Below are 18,568 nucleotides of genomic sequence, written 5' to 3'. Positions count from 1 at the left end.
AAAGGCTGTATTTATTCAACAGTGAAGATGCTTATTTGACAAGAACAAAAGAGGGCAGGAAATGTGAGCATGGAAGCACCAACACACACCCTGACCAAAATGCTGTGCTGACACTGTGTGTTTTATGGGAAACGTGGAAAACAATTCAACATCACATTTACACAAGGGGAGAAAACAGAACAGAAAATCAGACAAGTGTCACCCCATGAATGCGTCCCCACCTCCGGGATTGTAACCCAGACATTGCCTGGCTCTCAACTCAGCCAGGCAAAATCAGGAACAGTATTTATTTTTCTAGGGGAAAACATGGCATACAAAAGTACCCTAAGTGAGGAAGGGTACAGGGACCAGACTTAACAAAGCTCCAAACCGAAGCATCTTCTCTAGCTTCTATTCACATCCCTGTTGTTAAGTGGGGCCCTGCAGACTCCTCTTTAACAGACTGGGTGTGAGAGTGCAGCAGCTGACAGCCAGTCGCTGATCCCTGGGCACGTTGCTAAACCTCTCTGCAGGAAACACCCACAGCTTGGGCACAGGGCGCAGGAAAAAAGAACAGGCCTCGAGCATTTTCTAATCCCCTGCCCTAGAAAAATTCTGAAAGGAGTCCACAGTGTGCACAGAGAATGCTTTCGAAACCCACCAATCTTTATGAAAAGGGAAAAATTACTTTTCCCATAAGACAGAAGCCTACCATTGTCTCTGTAACTCCATTCCCTGTGACTGTGCTGAAAACAAGATATATCAAGGTCCCCTGCCATCCAGTTCTGCCGAGTGCATGCACAGCTACCACATACACTCCCACCTCTGATACAAGGCAGCAGCAGCAGCTCAAAGCCACATTCATTAGAGAACTCTCAAACCCCAGAGACTATTAAAGAAAGAAAATAAACATGATAATTCCTAGACCAGGTTTCAAGCTACTTTCTGCTGCAATCTCATTCACAAGTCAGCTTTAATTTTTGTTGTGACACGGACAAATAGTCTTTCCCTTTCACCTCTGCTCTCCCAAGTGCTGCGTTATCTCCAAGAAGACAATACATGGAACAATTCAGAAGCAGGTGTCAATTTTCTCAAGTTTATCTGCAAGTAAAGCCATCTTTAGTACATCTACCTCTACACTTCTCATTTGGAGAAGGTATGTCAATTTTCTGGCATGCTAATCAACATAAACACAATTCTTAACATTCACCTAATATAACACCAAAATACCTTCTTTCTGAATGGGAACCACAGAGATGCTTCTTATGCCTGGGGAAATGCTCACAATATGAGCACTAAGGAGCTCATAGGGGAAGCTTTATAGCAGCTCTGATCAGTGCGGAGGGCCCCTCAGCATATCCTGGAGCACCACTGCACAGTAACAGTCCCTGAGATTCTAACAGACTCCACCATGATTCCCAAACACCCCAAAAATGTGTTATTTTATGCCCTACCTGCATTGCATTCTTTCTGTTGTCTACAAAACAACAACATTCTCCCACAGCAAAGATAAACCTAGAGCAGGAGCAAGACTTTAACCCTGCACTAGCATTCGGGATAGGAACACTCTCCTGAAATGAATCGAGCAATAATGGTAAAAGCAGAGATAGCAGTGGAAAACAGATCACAGCCAGGGAGCATCTCTCACAAATCTATCCACAGAGCTATGCTGCAAGCAGCTCAGTAGGGAAATCTGGCTACAGAACACAAAGCAATGGAGAATGAAAGGCGGGCGAGAGGAGAAATACCTCAGGAACTCCTTTGTAGTGGCATTAGATTGTAACACTGCACATCTTCAATTGCCTGTGTGGCTCCCCAGAAACTACCGCAGTATTGGAGTCAATGATTGCACTGTACATATTTTGACAGTCTGCATAAGCCTTCTAATAAAAACTAATCAATTATCCCTACTGAAAAAGCCTGAAAAAGCAGGATGATTCAACATGAAATTAATATTTTAATTAAGATACACTTCCACATTCAGATGAAGCAGATGCCACATATTTCACACTGTATTTCTCTAATAAATTTGCAGTTCAGAACTTAAATGGGTCAGTAGTAATCATGCACATGTTATAAAATATTGACGAGTGTGCCCTTCAGCTCCAGTAGCATATTGACACTACAACGCAAGATGGTATTAGCTTCTGGAAAAGGAAACAAAAGAGAGTCTGACTTGCCAGCCATGCATGCTAGAAGGAAGGAGGCTCTACCCTTTAACAGCTCAGCTTGTCCAAACTTACTGTTTTCCTGCACCCTGGCCACGAAGCCTGTGAGAGGTATCTGTGGAGTCAACTGAGGCATAGGGGGAGGGGGTGGAGCAATAGAAACTGGTAGCAAGGCACATACCAGATGGGGGAAGTCAAACGGACACAGGGGGAAAAAAAAAAAGGAAACAAACAAAAGCAGCCGTCAGTAACGAGGACCACAAAACAAAGTATGTCAAGAACAACAAGAACACGCACACAGAAGAACCTTCTTCAAGCTTGTGTTTCCAACGAGGCTGAATTCATGGCCAGCCAATCGAGGCCCAAAAAGGAAAACCTGCCTGCATCCATCTGAGCACAAAGCAGAGCACAGCCCATAGTTGGGAGCTCCTGGGGTATGCGTGAGGGATTCAAGCAGCACGCAGTGCTGAGCTTCTCATTGTGCTCACAATTGCTCAGATCCAGGAGTTCTCTGCATAAAGAGTTCTGCCAGATGAGAAGGCGGTGGTGTGGAGGATTCTGGACTCCTCCTCTACCATCAGAGCAGAGAGCTACATCAAATGCAGCAAAACAGCACTGACACAGACTAATGACAGCAACTTTACAAAGGAAACAATGCTGTGACATCAGTACTTGTACAGAGCACCTCCTGTAATTTTGCTGCGGATGGGGACAAGGGACAGCTCACAGCGTTGTTGTTCTGCATTTTAAAAGGGACTTGTTGCTTGTTGGAAGGAAAATAGGTAGGTTTAGGGCTGAATGGTGTTTTATTTCAAGTTATTAAGCCCTCTGTGGTTAGCGGCACTCTGTAACTTAAGAACTGCGAAGTTGCTAAGTGGAAAAGGCTTCTTGTTTCCCCTGAAGCACGGCCCTGCTCAGAGGGACACAAGATAGGAAGCACTGAACCAGCGCACAGCCCTGCTGGGTTGACAACTGAGGTGTTCAGCTTCTCCCTCTGCACACAGCAGAGTGGCCTGGTGGCAGCGGGACGTGCCACATGAAGTGTCAGTGCTGGTGGGATAGCAGTGAAGGTGGGGAGCAGGGAGAAAAACGCAAACAAAAAAGGAAAAAAAACCAACAGAACATCAACTCATTTGTTTGCACTGTGCCTCTTCTCAGGAGAATTTCTCTTGCATCAAAACAGAGAATTCCTGTGAAGATGGGAATTCAGCAGCATAATCCAGTTGGAATCAAATTTGAAAGAGGTTCCGTACTTCCAAGTAAGCAACAGTTTTAAATAAAGCCATGACTAAGATTAATGTTTGATGAATAAAAACGAAGCATTTAGTTCATTACAAAACTAATAATCAAATCAACTGAATGAGGGAAACAGCCAATAAAAGAGGGACAACAAACAGGTTTCTCACAAAATTGAAGTAAACATCTAAGAAAAAAACAGAATATTTGTTAGCATGAGAAGTAAAACCTTAAGGAAACATGGAACCTAGATTTAATGTCATGACAGTAGCATTAAAAAAATCATCAGTTACAGAAACAGAGAAGAAAAAACAGTTTGAAGTGGAAAAAACACCCATCATCAAAATACTGTTCAAAAAAATTTTGACCATCAGTATTTTGAAAGCACCAGAGATGCCAGGCTGAGGAACAGCACCTGCATTTGAGCAAAAAATTGCTTTGGGAAACTCCAAATGTTCAGAAATAGTGGTGTGCAGCGCATTCAAAGGTGAATATTTCCAGAAGTCCTGTCTATTCATCAGAACTCAACTGTTCGAGCAGGAGGGGGTTTACGTCAATATGGAGAACTGATTTTGGGGAGCAGGAGTGTGGAAGAAAATGAAGAGTCAGTCTGAAAATTAGGAATGGGGAAAAACAAAAAAAAAAGGAGATAGGTTCTGTGCCTGCTTAGAAAGACGTTCTTGGACTAATGTTATGCTTGTAAACCACTGAGAAAATGTTTGACCCTGGTGTCTCAAATATTGTCTATGTATTCTTTCCTTAAGAATAAATATACTACCAGGTAGCACTGATCTGTAGAGATCTTCAGCCCAAACACCAACATTTCTTTTTAAAGAAATATCACTCTGAAGTTTAGAGTTGGCACAGCTCTGGAAGCAATGTGTGCACAATCACTCCTCTGGTCAAAATGATCCTTGCTATTTCCAGTCAGGAAGAATTTCAGCAAGGATAATTTTGGACTTAAAACAGTAAGGAAAAAGCCTGTGACCTAAACAAAGCTTTTCACCAAGATTCTAGTAGATCCCTCTTATGCAGAACTTTCTGCAGTCAACCTTGCTTGCCATGTTCTGTGGTTAGGCAGAGCCCTGCCAACTAAAACCAGGCTCAGCTGCCCATCCGCATCCCACCGCTCACTCATTTCCATGTCTACTACTGGTGTAGAAGCACAGAGGAGCAATCTGTTAAAAAGAAAAGAGACTGAACTCTTTGTCCCTTCTCTAACAGTCAAGTTTAGAGTGAAGAACGAAAGAGAAAATTGGAGACAGAAATAGGATTTGAAAACAAGACAGAGACAGGGAGATACTGAGTAATGGTAAAAGCCTGTTTTATGAGCATTGTGCTCAGACAGCACTCTCTTGCCACTAGTGCAGTAGTGGAAGAAGTGTACTACAACCACATTAGGTCTCCTGCAAAAAAATCTGGTTTTAGTTTATGTTCTCCAAGCACACCTGAAATGCTAAGTATAATGTGCCCACAATTAGACAGGCAATCATCATAATTTCTTGTTGTGAGTAACAGCAAACAACTCAGAGGGCAAAAACAGTGAAACTGCATACAGTACAATTGCTGTGCAACTTAAGAGTTTTTCTTGTTTGTTTTTCCTTCTAATTTAGGAAAGAAAGCAATAATCTTATTGATGCTCTTCACAAATGAATTAAAATGCCATGCATGCTTTTACAATCATTTTGCTCAAAACAGTTTTTGATTTCAGAGCACAGAAGCTTACTTGAATTTTGAGAATAAAGAGGCCCGCCATTAACATGAGGTTGAGCAGAAAATGGGGCAGTCACAGAAGGATTCCGTCTGTATCCACCAGAAGATGCTGAAGAAGTGGTAGAGTTGTGTCGCGAGATTTGCCTGGTCATTGTGCCATACTGGGAACCAGGAGCTGAACCTGGAGCAGCTGAAAAGCATTAGCCAGAGGAATCAAGGAAAAGACTTGAGCAGAGCATTACTTGGGATAGAATGCAGAAAACAGAAAAAGCCCAGAACCTGGGAATTATTTGACCACACATCACCAATAAATTAAGACAGTAATAAGAGATTAACAGAAGACAAACCTCCCTGTTATAATCAATAATGAGACAACACACACAGAATGTAAAACAACATTCATATAAAGGGCACTTGAGAAATGCTGATAACTAATTTGACAGTCTGGACAGGGCTGGAAACTTGGACCAGATTCCAGCACCTAAGCATATCTCAATAATTCTACATGCAATACCCTTTATTGAAAAGTGCACACAGAAAAATCACACGTTCTGCTCAAAGCAAATGTTCTCCACTGTGAACCAGAATTTGTCTCCAACCAGATATAGAAAACACTCTAATAAAATAGTAAAATAAATGTCATGAGCTTCAGACACTGGGCACATTCACCAATCATATTTGCTAGCTGTGCTTTTATATTCATGGAATTTGCACTTCTAATAGACCAGAATCACCAGTGCAGGCCATCAGAAAGATATGTCACTCATTCTTCAAGATGGATACCCATTTTTACCTTCCCCATGCTTGCTGCACAAAAGCCAAGGTTAATAAAACAATTTCAGTTCTTTTTTGGTATTAACCTCTGACAGATAAATGAAAGCATCAAGCCTTGCAAACTAATGAATCTCAAACGTTGAGGTCACATGGATCAATGCACAACTGCAATTTTTGAATGCAAAAATTGTTTCGCAATAAAATGTTCTGTACTTTTAAATACATACGTATATATCTTATACAGACAGATAAAAATATATACAAAACGCACACACATGGCACAGTGTGTGGTCAGAAGTTTGCAGTCCTGTAGTGCCATCCAAAGTCACTTTCTCTTAACACTTCAGTAAGAGAAAGTGCAAAGGGTTACGTGGGTCAAAGCCTCCAAAGCTGATTTCATAACAAGATCTATGAATTTTGACATCAGTCTGTGATAGGAAAGGGAGAGTTCTACATGGTTTTACACTTATTGCTTTTAAATCCCTTCCTAACAGCAACATGTAATGTTTGAAGCATTTTTTCAAGAACTGTCAGCTTGTATCATAAAGTCTTTCAGTTTGGTATCTGCCTGCAGCATTACAGGATCAAACCCAAGCCACTGTGACAGACACTTCTGCTTTTCAGTCACCTTCTTCCCACAGGATAGGATACATACATCACCCTACACATCAGCTACCATTTTTAAGTGAGAGTGCAACCATAGCAGCTTAGTTTCAATTGCAAGAGTGATACAGCAGAATGGCAATGTTCCAGCTCATTTTGAGTTCTTTCAGATCAGACAGATTGGACCTTAGCTTTGCTGGGAATAGAGACTTCAAACAGCTAGCAGCTTTTTCCCCATACCTTGTACATTTACCTTCAGAGGCTTTAACCACAGGAAATTAGTGGAGATTAGATTTGTTTAAAGAAAAAAAAAAATCACGTCAGAACTGATTTTTGTGTTAAAATCATGTAGACCCCAGTACAGATGAAAAAACAGCTTCACTAAGTCCATTAGGAAGAGATGATTATTGATTATGCAGCATGACTGCAATCACTTCAGCATTGATACAAGTCTCACCTATCAGACTGCCCATCGGGAGAGGTGGTGGCAGTGGTGGTGCTGGCGGGGCTCCAGGAGGAGGAGGAACAGAAATGTGTGCTAAAATAGTTTATATTCCCAATTAGGCCACATACTTAAAAAGCAGGTAAGAAAGCAAGGGAACTTGATAGGCTTCCCAAATAAATATAAAAATTCAACTTGAGTAAACTGATAACAAGCTCAGGCCCTGATCCTACAAAGGGTTCTGTATCTGCAGGTTTTATTCCCATTTATTTCAATGGGATGACAGATGATAGTAAAATATATGCCTACTCGGACCAGTGCAGGATCAGAAACATCTGGGAAAGAGAAAGGAAAACCTACACATGTGTAAGAAAGTGAACCAAGGAACAAATTCAACAGGTGCAATAGAAAAATACATTGCACCAAAATTTCACTACTTTCTTGGGAAAGTTAACACAAATCTGTTACAAAAGTCACAAACAGTAAACAAGTGACAGACATGGTTGGTTTGTCACCAAGACAATCCTGCTATGTAACAATAATTATAAAAAAAGGATTCTACACATTCCCACTAGTCGTCATTCATAAAGACAACAAATTATGCTTTAGACACTGAGAGATCCTGCATGGCTCTGTTTCACTGCTGTGCTATACACACCAGTTCTCCCACTTCTCTCAGTGGTCTCTCTCACAGCTTAGCAATTTCAGACTGTACCAGAATAAATGGCACCAGTTGACAAGTCTGAATTCTACTACTGGTAATTTTCTGTAGGTCATCTTCTGTATTTCATTTGAGCTAAAAACCTCTATTTACTTGTACAGACATAAGTGACTGTCGTTACAGCCTTAAGTTAGCATGGGAAGAGTCCCTCCTACCTGGTCCAATGGTTGGCGGTGAAGGTGTAGGCACGGCAATGGGAATGCCAATACTGCTGCTGCCGCTATTCTCTCGACTGCCACTTCCTCCACTACTACCACTATAAGAGAAGAACGGAAAAACACAAGTATTAGCACACATTTCCTACAAAAGCCTGTGTTGATAGCCACGCTTTTTGTGTGAACTCTTCTGGTCTAACTCAATTACAGACCATAAAAAAATCCACCATAAAACGCCCTTGTCTCTACCTACAATCTCAAATAGCTAATCAACTATGCAGGAAGCATTACACTCCTAATAAATGGAATTAGCTAAGCTGATGAACACAACTATGCATAAAATGTCCAATTATATGACTTCAAAAACAAAAAGGTAAGCAACCATACCAGTTTTAGGCAATGGAGTAACAACTACAGGAATAGCTCAAGAGCCTCGTATTAATTAGAAGCAATAAGCTGGAAGAGTTCATGCCTAAACTACAAATAACTATTTAAAATTAATTATGCTGAAGGAACCTTTTCTCTGCTTAGAACAGAGGCTTAGAATAAGAAGTTTTTCACTAAGAACAACTGCAATTATCCAAGCTGGGCAGGAGAAGGGAAGGAATAATTATCTGTATAGCCAATATGCCTCTTCACACACACATGCACACAATTTGTGTATGAGAAGTTTGTTTCTAAGATAGTCTATAAGATAACAGAACATCCAGGTGGCAGTTTGTCTCAGTACTGTTAATATGTCCTAGGCCAGCAATACAGATTTTTACAGAGCACGCTTTTAGTGATCTACTGCAGAGACCAAAACATCTCTTTTCACTGAGGAATGAAAAAGGAATCAAAGTTCAGACAACATCTGTCCTTATTCTTACCCAAGAACATTCCTTAGGCCAAGGCTTGAATTTACACGGATTAAATGGATAATATAAAGGGAACTAAGCAGTCAAGATGCCTTGAAGCCAAAACACTTTCACCCATTCATGTTAATGAAGAAGTACCCGGTGATTTTACAGTTTATTTACTGTTCCTGGTTAGCTACCAATCATTCAAACATTTCTTAAGAAAATAATAGTGTCACAAAAAGAGAATCTGTGATCTGAAATCGAAGGCAAGATAATTCCTTCAAAATTAGTGTGCTGTTGCTGAAGACCTTGATCTTGTCACCATGGTTGCAGCTGACTTCGTAACTGCAGTCTACACAAAATACAGACCATGTGAGACAAGTATAGAGAGCACTCACTGGAGCCAGCTAAACAGATTAACAAGATCTTCACTGCATCCAGATTTAGATACTATTTAATTCTAATGGTATTTCATGAACAACATGTCCAAAATACCCTCAATCCCTAATTAGTGACCAATTGTGTTTAATTGTCTACAGGGTGTTAAAAAAAAATAATAAGGAAGCAGCTCTCTGAAAAATAAACTACCAATTTATTTTTAGCTACACTGAACTCTTTTGTCTGCTTTTTCTTCCTGCAGTTTTGAAAGTTCTGATACCGTCAAACTGAGGAAACCAAACTCACTCATGAGGCTCAAAGAAAAATCTAGCCTTGCAGTTTGAGAATAAATTTACATGATAAAAAAAAAAGAACAAAGTACACACAGATACCTTTTGCACCTAAGGACACACTACTCTTTCATCAAAATCCTCCAGCATGTGGAAACAATTGGCTAATGCCAATACCTGCTTTGTGAGTAAGCTTTACATTCCGCTTCTATCAAGCAAGCATTAAGTTTCAGTCAAAAGAAAGCAACTGGCTCTTTCAGACTACCTTCATCACAGTGTTTAATCAACAGAATTTCCCCTTTGCAAATAGTGGACTTGAAAACAACAACAAAAAAACTATTCTATAAAACTGCATTTTAGGCTAAGGTTAGCAAGGCAGCTTTCAACCCAGTAGGACTCATCACTACTTGACTTCTCATCTGCATAAATTTTGAAGTTTTGCTTATTTTGGGGAAAAAAGTACCACAGAACAAAACAAATGGAGTCTGTGCTGCCAATAGCACTAAGCTTCAAAGCTTTTCTGTGATTTTCAGAAAGCAGCAGTGTGCCAGGCAGGAAGGAGTGTGAGTGAGAAAAAACACTCTACCTGTGTGTTCTTGGTCTCTGGTTCAAGGAAGCTGTTCTCCCTGGGCTGTGCTGGCTGCCCAGTCTGGCAGGACTGGTCATGTAATCATTAGGGACCGTTGGCGGTTTGACTGGCTCCAGGGTTTTGTAAGGAGTATTTCGCCTGGTCAGGAGAAAAAGATTTGAAGACAGAAGGATAAACAATCAGTAGATCAAAAGGATAACTGCATAAAGTAGCGAAGCCACTTGTTTTCTTCTGTTTTCACATGAGACCACAGTGACCCACAGTAGAGTATAGTAAACAAATTCCACCAGTGAGAGGTGGGAAAATCACCTTCAACTCTCCAAAGCGGAAAAAGCGTTACAAGCTGGCCTACAGCACAAACTGATTAAAAAAGTCTAAGTTAAATACATCACCAAAAACACATGCTTTGAACTACATACTATGCAGCAGTTACACCTGTACCATATCCCAGGGTTATCTTGCTCTCACTGCATGTGAGCAATTCTTTCCCTTTTAACAATGTCCTCTTTCTCCCCCTCTCCTCCAAATGCTCAACCATCCTAAAAGCATTCTTGGCTGAAGGTATTCAACTCATTAAGACAGGAGTAAGTCCAAACTATTCACAGAACAAGTTACATTTGCAATCATCAGCGCTCTTCCTAGCAGCACTGTTTTATGCTGTAATCAAGCATATCACTTAAGCAGATCTTTAAGTACTTCACAGATCAGCTTCATTGTCTCCATTCTACAGACACAGAAAATGAAGCTCAGAGACTTCCAAGGTCATTGAGCAGACTGCATCAACTCAGAAATGCAGCACGGATCTTTTGAGATCTATTTACCCACCCCATTTCTGCCTTCAGAACAGTGTGTGTATTGTACTGAGCTGCAGAGCTCTTCATTTCTCACCAGTTACCAAGAGATCCCTTGCAAGACACGGAACTTGGCAACACACCAGCTAAGCAAAAACAAAAATAGTAAACTACTGGCATTTAATCACTTGTTCCATTGCTGGTTATAACCAAGCTGTTAAGTTATATGGCTTCAAAGTATTTTAAGAAATGTATCGACTTCTTTTTAACAATGTAGAATGCAAATGTGCTTAATTTTAACTAAAAACTTAACTATTAAAAACTCTCTTGAGGAGAAAAATGGAAATAACGTGTTTGTATGAATGATGGTGTTTGTAAATTAGTTTGTCTATATAAAGAACTGCAGGTGACTCTGATGTGCAGACTGCCACCACCTGTAGACTCATCAGAAGAGATCAGTCCTGGGAAAAATAAAGTGACTTTGTATTCCAGTTATAAGAGATAGAGCTCTAAATACCGCCAAGTGAAATAATAAGCACAGAAGGTTTAAAATGTGCTTCCAACAGAAATAACCTTGAACACTAACATTTTCAAGTATTCTATCTTGGAATGCACTGGCAATAAGAAATGCAGCCCCTTGGCTCAATAGCGCTATTTATTTTGCCCATCCAATCTCAATATCCTATCAAAAGCAAATCCTGCTACATCCTCAGGCTCATCTGAACTCCGTTTTCTCCTTGTTCTCCTTAACTTCATTGAAGGACTCAAACTCCAAAGCACAGAGAATTAAAAAATAATTCCTTTGTGCCACGCAAGTCCAACCCATCCCTCTGTTTTTCTGCCTATCTTGCATGGCAGGAGAGAGCAACCCTTCCCTGACACAGCAGTGCCAACACCCAGTGCCTACTGCCACAGGGGAACTAAAAGCAGCCCAAGGTCATGCTCTGGTCCAGGTACCCTCATGGTACAGCTGCTCCCTCCAGTCAGCTCCTCTAATTGCAGCCTTTCACTCGCTTTGTCCCCTGCACAGTGCTCCCAGCCTGAGCAGCCCCCCAGAAAGCCCCTGTTCCTGCTGTTCATTCATTTCACAGCTCAGACAGTTTCTGAGCAAGACTTTCCCAGTATCACTTTGGACTGCCCTGCTCTTGCCTTGGAGGGATATGCCGTACACGTACTTCAGGGCCCATGTTAGATATGAAGCTTGTTCTGATTTTACATGCTTATCTCTGTTTTCTGGATGAAAGGGAGAAGAGCAGCATCCTTGCGGTTTCTAGCATTTTTTTCTGCATATATTAGGGAAAACAGTCATGCCTATAATATTTCATGCTTTGGCAGAATATGGCTGCTCGAGACAAGAGCTGTACTTCCTGAACAAGAAGGGCAGACAGAAATCTCTGTTAGGAACCCACGTTATTCCTTCCCCTCAGCCAACTGCTGCTTTTCATCGAGCACATCTTGAAATGACGTTGGGATGATTAATCCTTATCAGGCATCAGCTGAGGCAACTGAACTGCTCTGGCTTGTTCAGGAGTATGAGACTTCTCAGAAGCCCGTCAACACTGCTGCCACACTGGGGGCAGCCAGGAGGATGCAAAATCCTACCCAGCTTCCCAGGCTGATCAACAACAACAACAACAACGCTCTCTCAGCTGGGATAAGAGAGACAATTGGAATGCCGGTTTTGTGCCCTTGAGCAATGATTTTCAGAAAACATGCTGAGGAACCCCCTAGGGTAATTTTTCTGTAGAATACACAATAAACACTGCCATCCTGAAGCAGCAAGGCAGCAAATCAGGATTAAAAATCACTAAGTCTTTGACAAAAGCAGTTGCTGCTCCTAATTTTCCTTGGCTGTTTCTCCAGTTCTGTCTCATTACCCCTCAGTTCTCCAGCTGCCCAGCTCTCCCAGACAACATGCCTGAAGCCGATACAGCCACAGCCGCTAGCTTTAAAGTGCCTCAGCCACCCACAGCATAAAGGGAAGCTTAAGCGTGACAAACAGGTAGAAGACCTTGTTTCAGACGCCTTCTCAGCAGACAAAGCCACGCCGAATGTGCTCTGAGCTGTTCAGGTATTCACGCTTTGGTCCCTACCAAAAAATACTTGCTGGCATACAGTGATAAGCAGATTTCACTCCCCACAGGTCCAGAGCAGAGAAATTGATGACACGGTAGGGAACTCTGGACACAGAGAAGCTTGGGAAAAGCAAAATCTTTCCTCATTTAAATGTAAAAATAAAAATTCACAAGCCAGTGAGAATCAGTGTTGCCAATATGTTAATGATGCCATGAATTTTGCTTAGATAATGCAACAAATATGCTATCAACAGCTATTTCCTATCTCTGTAATAATGAGAAGCAAGCAGACTAGAACTTCAGTAATGAAATCTTTCCTCCGCTGAAGTTAAAACCTTACTGATATTCTCTCATATTACCCAGGACTTCTGCCCAAAATTCAGGAATAACAATAGCTTCTCCTTTATCCATATCTACAATAAATCTGCTCCCCTGTGAAAAGCAGTTATTTCAAAAGGTCACTATGAAAATACGAGGCAGTGCAGCTGTAAGGGTTTACACAGCAAAACTAATTGTGCTATTTCCTAAAGGCAATCAGAACTGCTTTCTATCCACCTATCTAAGAAACATTGACATTGGCGCATTTAAAGCTGCATCTTACACAGGCAGGACTGAGCACTATTCATTCTTACCCCAGAGTTCCCCGGCCTGACATGGGAGGACTTGGTGGTTTCTGTGTAGGCGGATTTGTTCTTGACAAGGTGCCAGTTCTTGCAGGCTGGTTATTTCCATGCTGAAATAAGGGAAAACATGATTTTATTTTTATAACGGAGCAGCTCTATTATTGACAGGTTTTGGTTTTTTTTAAAGTGTAAGAACATGAAGCGAGAATTCCCAGACAGCTGTCAAACAGCAAGTTTTCAGCTACACACAAGACAGACAATAGTATATACAAAGAGTTCAAATACAAGCTTAATGTTATTTTTGCTATTAATGTACAACAGACATCAGAAAGCTTGGCAATTGACAGTTTCATGCACAAATCTCTCGTTTCCCTCTTTTCTTTCAGGGGAAGCCACATTTCTGTTCATCTCAGTTGGAGTGATAATAATTTCAATCAAGCTTTAATGCTGACAGAACAATATAGCCAGTGCAGGCCCAGGATGGCTCAGCTTGCCCCTGCTATTTGACTAGCAGAGTCATTCAGATTGTCTGGGAAGTCTCCTGCAAAAAAAAATGTAAGTGAAGGGAATTGAGGCATCTACTGACTTCAGAGCAAAGCACTACATGTGTTAGAGAAATTAATCGTCTACGTGTAAATGCAGATGTCAATGTATCGCAGATATATTGACACAGGCTAAATGCTGAAAACAACGAAACAATCAAGTACAGCATGTTTAATCTAAATATCCTATGGAAAGCAGAGGAGAGCGTAAGAGAGCGCTAGTTTTCAGTTTTAATGGCTCTGCAGCCTCTACTATCAGTCACATGAGGCACTGTGGGGCAAAGGAGAAATAACACATCTTACCTTGGCTTTTAGCCACTTAACGTTGGCAAAAAAAGGGGGAAAAAGGGAAAAATTAATGGCAGATCCATCACAACTGGCAGGACAGGTTAAACTACAGATAATCACATTTAAAAATATAATCTGTGTTCATTGATACTTAGCTACATCCCAGTATGCTACCAAAGATATAACTGGCTCATGCTGTCACACAGCAGAATGTTCCATGACTAAGCAACACTCAGAGAAAAACCACTTGTGACAAACGAAGGTTAGCTGAGCTTTGCCAGGTCTGTTTGACAGGCTCCTTATGGGCTGTAAAGGGTTGAAGAGTCCTTTGCTGACTGTTAAATTCCAAAACCAAATCAATGCTATTTCAATGGCAACGTGCACTTAAGAACTTGTTCACAACACCACAGTTGCAGCTACATGGCACAGAATGGACTTGCCCGTTGTTTTGACACTTAACCTTTGTGTGTTTTGAAGAAATTCTAGCTGCTGCTTTGAATGGTAAATAAAGAAAAGGGAGTTTTCAGACAGGATGAGCAGCAGAGCCTTTCACCTCTGGTTTATTGATTGAAACCTGATTCAAGCCAGCACTGAGCTGGCTGCTCAAAACAGTGTTGGCAGTGCTCTAATGATTGTCATGCTGAAATTTCAGCTCTTAGAGTCAAGTCATTATGCGACTCCACTGTATTATTTTTACAGCCTTCGTGACTGCAGAGGAAAAAATTATGACAGCTTGGCTTCATAATTCTATACAGAAAACTAATGTGCTGGTTTTTTTTAAATCCAAGGTGAGTTCCTTAATTTTATTGACAGGGTGGGAACTCATCGTTTTGAATGCAGACAAGGGGTAGTTTCACTTTTTATAACATCTCAGCACCCCCAAAATATAAAACAATCCCAGTACTATTTTTAAGGTCGTCTGGAAATAAACTGTCATTTCCAGACCAAGAGCCACAGACCAATGTAAAGGAGTTTGTGAACCTTGAGAAAATAATTAAAATACGCAGTACAGCAATGCAGATGTGTGACACTTCTGACAGGGTCTGCCCAACCACTGAGGAGCAGCTGGGATTTAAAAATCAAAAGGTTGAAAGCCAGTGCCCTGAAGTTATTCATATTACAAAAACACAAAGCCCATTCCAAAATTCAAATGAAAAAGCTTAGCTGAGGAAGTAAATTTGAAGGCCATCCTGTTCCCTCCCAGTTTGGGCTGAGGTTCATCCGCAGAGTAACAGATTGAAGGCATTTGAACCACATCTATCCCTTCATACTTATTTCAAGGATAAACATGACATGCAGTTTCCAGGATGCCAGGGTAGTCTCCCAAGCATTATACTTTTAAAACAAGCTTTTAGCAGTTGAGCTTTCCCCTCTCATAGGAGGATCCTTCCCCTTACTCTACCAGTTGCCAAGGGCAATGGCATAACACAAATAAAGAGACCAAAAAGTGAAACTGTTGTTCTGTTCCCCCTGCCCCCATCCTAGCAGCCATAGACAGAAACCTTTTAAAGGCTTCAAAGGAAGGGTGGCATGGTTTCTTACCCGGTCTCTATCATTAAATGTGCCTGCTTTGGAACTTCAAAGACAAAAACCTTCTTCGCTTTCCTTCTCTTCTGCAGCTTCACTCAAGACTTCTGGTGAATCTTCCCACCCCCTCCTTAATCACTGTTACATTCTGCCTCCACTGCAGCAACAGAGTATCTTCATGTAGCAATGAATCAGGAATCTTTCATCTCATCTCAAACCTGTTTGCTGCTAAGCACTGCTCAACATACTGAATTTATCTGAAGTCCAGCCGCTCTTGACCTTTATCTCTGTTGCTACAACTTCACCAGGTGACCTTCATCTCTTTCAGTACCAACTAAATAATGTTCAGATCCACAAACATGCACACATTTCTTTATTATGCAGAAGAGCTGGTGGCTGCTGTCATTCTGCTTTCAGTAAGTGAAAAGCTCTGTGCATGTCCCCCGTGCTGCTGTTAATATAAACAGGAGTCATATGGACCAGAAAACACAGAAAGAAGGAACACAAAGGGAGTGGGGATTCTTATGGGAGAGGAACTCTGCATCCAGAAGACAGAAGTATGGCAGGAACGCAGATGAATCAAAGGGAGATGAGCCATATGGCTGGTTTAATCATGGTTAGTAAGCTAATTAATTAGGAGACATTTTCTTGTATTTATTGGCTGATCTTATGAGGTCAATCATGCTGTATTTCTTGGTCTGAAAGCCAAACTTAGTGCTATCGAAACAATTCCAAAAATCTCTTTGAGCTGGAAACAGTTTAAGCAGCTTCTGGTAACAATATAGACTTAAAAAGGTGTATGTATGTGGAGGCGGGGGGTGGGGGGGGGAGACAGGGAGGGGAGGAAGCAGCAGGAAACCAAAGGGAAAAGCAGGTGTGTTTGGCATAGGTTCAAGCATTTTTCCAACTGCTGCCAGGCCAGATAGCAGAGCATGCCCACCAGGACCAACTGACTCATCAGCAGAGGAAGGCTGGATTCAGGAAGGAAACATAGGGCATGGGGAAAATGCAGCGGTACACAAGATTCACAGCTTGAAGAGGGAAGCCCGTATGGAGGAGGATTTGTAAATGAAGAGCTAGGAGGTGTGAAAGGTTTCAGAAAAGCTAAGTGAAACAAAGAGCAGCACTGAGCTCTTGGCATGTACTGAAAACTCCTGCAGAAGCTGTAATGAGCATGACTCTCTCCTCCTGATAGTTGTGTTACTGTACGCACAGGAGACAGCTTCCAGTATTCTAGATACACCACACCAGTATTCTAGAACAACACCACAGTGCATAGATTTGCTGGGGATGTTTTTGATGTCAAAGTACAGAACCATACAGATAAGGATGCTCCCAGAATGAAAGAGCATGCTAAGCAGAACTACTGGTTGGGATTTCCTGCAAGCATCATAGCAGAGAGACATTTTGAAGATGAGAACAGTGTCTTGCTTTTCTTGGAAAAACATGCAAAGTACATGGATACAGTTTGAAGGGCTGACACAGAATTAAGAGACAGAAACCATAGTTTCAGGTTCAAGAAACAGAAGCCAACCTCCCTGCACTTCCAAAGAATGACAGCTAGTGCAGTGTTAGACCCACAGGGCTTTAACAGGGCAGGGCTTTAAGAGACAACAGGTTAGCCAAGGACTGACAGACATAACTGGGCTGGAAAGAAGTAATGCACTTCAAGCAATGGATAAAAGCAGGTATTTACAAGTCAACTGAAGCATTTATCGCAGCCAAAGGTATGGACACAGCAAACAATGTTCTGGGACAGCAAAGCAATGTAAGTTAGAGGCTTCCTTGCTTAAGGCCACAGTTTCAGCAACTCCAGCCTGCACAATTCTGTCCATCTAAACAGCAGAAAAATAAGTGCAGACAGAGGCAGCACTGCAGGGCTCTGCTGTACGTGAATAAAAGGACAAGGCTGTGAATGGCAGAAGATTCACAGCTGGCATGGATGCACAGAGTCTAAGGCAATCAGAAGTATCTACTGCTAGCCAAAGGACATCCAAGTTTCTGAAGGGCTTTGCTGCTGGCTTCAAGAGGCAGCCATTGGAAGAATGTTTAATAGTTTCCATGCCAAGCAACAAGTCATGAGTGAACATTAGTCATGATTCAGGGAACCAGAAAGCTATTACTTGAGTTTAAAATTGTGCATGGAAAACTGGGGTTACTGACACTGCATGAAACTCATCTACATGAGCAAATCTATCTAAAATCATGGAAACAGCAAAATCCAGTTGCATGCAGCAGCAAAATTCTCCCCACACTGAAGTCCAGGCAGCTTCTCACACTAATTTCAGCCAGGAATGCCTCAGTTTAGGTTGTATCAACTTTAAATCTCTCTGCAGGTTGGCAGTACATTTCCTCCTTTATGTGGTTAATATTTTTCCAAGTCATGAAATTAAAAAGCCAGTTTCAATCTGTATTCTGCCATGCATGGGATCGCTGAAAGCAGACCTTAAAGACTATCAATTTTAACTGCTGTCCAATGGAAACACAGGTTTAAAAACTGCTGTCAGCCTAATCTGCATCAATAGAAAGCGTATGGCAAACTCAGAACTGTAATACGTACATTCTGTAAAAGCAATAACTATCCTTAGATGTCATTACCTTTGACCAGTAATCTGTCATTAACCACAAAAGAAAAGCATGATCGCCCTTGATGACTCCCCAGCCAAACTTCCCTTCTGCTTAAAAAAGGTTTTTCTTGTATTAATCAAGGGGGAATTATCTGAGACAACCATAGGAGCAAGGCAGCTAGCCCTAAGGCCTTCTGAAGTGCTACTGTATGTCTGCAGCCCCAGAGGCATCCCCACTGGTTTTGCACAGGGATTGCCTCCTGTCTTG

General features: G+C 41.5%; 1 protein-coding gene across 15 annotated transcripts in view; it reads right to left on the bottom strand.

The window, feature by feature from the left end:
• Positions 1 to 18,568, bottom strand: part of ABI1 (abl interactor 1) — a 77,467-nt gene that overhangs the window by 4,358 nt on the left and 54,541 nt on the right. For 3 of the 15 annotated variants that reach the window (XM_015853240.2, XM_015853248.1, XM_015853253.2), the window contains exons 4-10: positions 14,222 to 14,236; positions 13,386 to 13,486; positions 9,885 to 10,025; positions 7,792 to 7,892; positions 6,931 to 7,011; positions 5,110 to 5,286; positions 2,223 to 2,309 (exon numbers count right to left, since the gene is read on the bottom strand). In XM_015853240.2, the coding sequence (XP_015708726.1) occupies positions 2,223 to 2,309; positions 5,110 to 5,286; positions 6,931 to 7,011; positions 7,792 to 7,892; positions 9,885 to 10,025; positions 13,386 to 13,486; positions 14,222 to 14,236 (703 nt within the window). The remainder of the gene's footprint in view (positions 1 to 2,222; positions 2,310 to 5,109; positions 5,287 to 6,930; positions 7,012 to 7,791; positions 7,893 to 9,884; positions 10,026 to 13,385; positions 13,487 to 14,221; positions 14,237 to 18,568) is intronic. The other 12 variants (XM_015853241.2, XM_015853245.2, XM_015853242.2 and 9 more) reach the window with 12 other exon arrangements.

Source organism: Coturnix japonica, chromosome 2 (genome assembly GCF_001577835.2).
Source record: "Coturnix japonica isolate 7356 chromosome 2, Coturnix japonica 2.1, whole genome shotgun sequence".
In the NCBI taxonomy this organism is placed as follows: domain Eukaryota; kingdom Metazoa; phylum Chordata; class Aves; order Galliformes; family Phasianidae; genus Coturnix; species Coturnix japonica.
The sequence above is the reverse complement of the archived record's forward strand: the minus strand, read 5'-3'. Positions and strand labels throughout refer to the sequence as shown.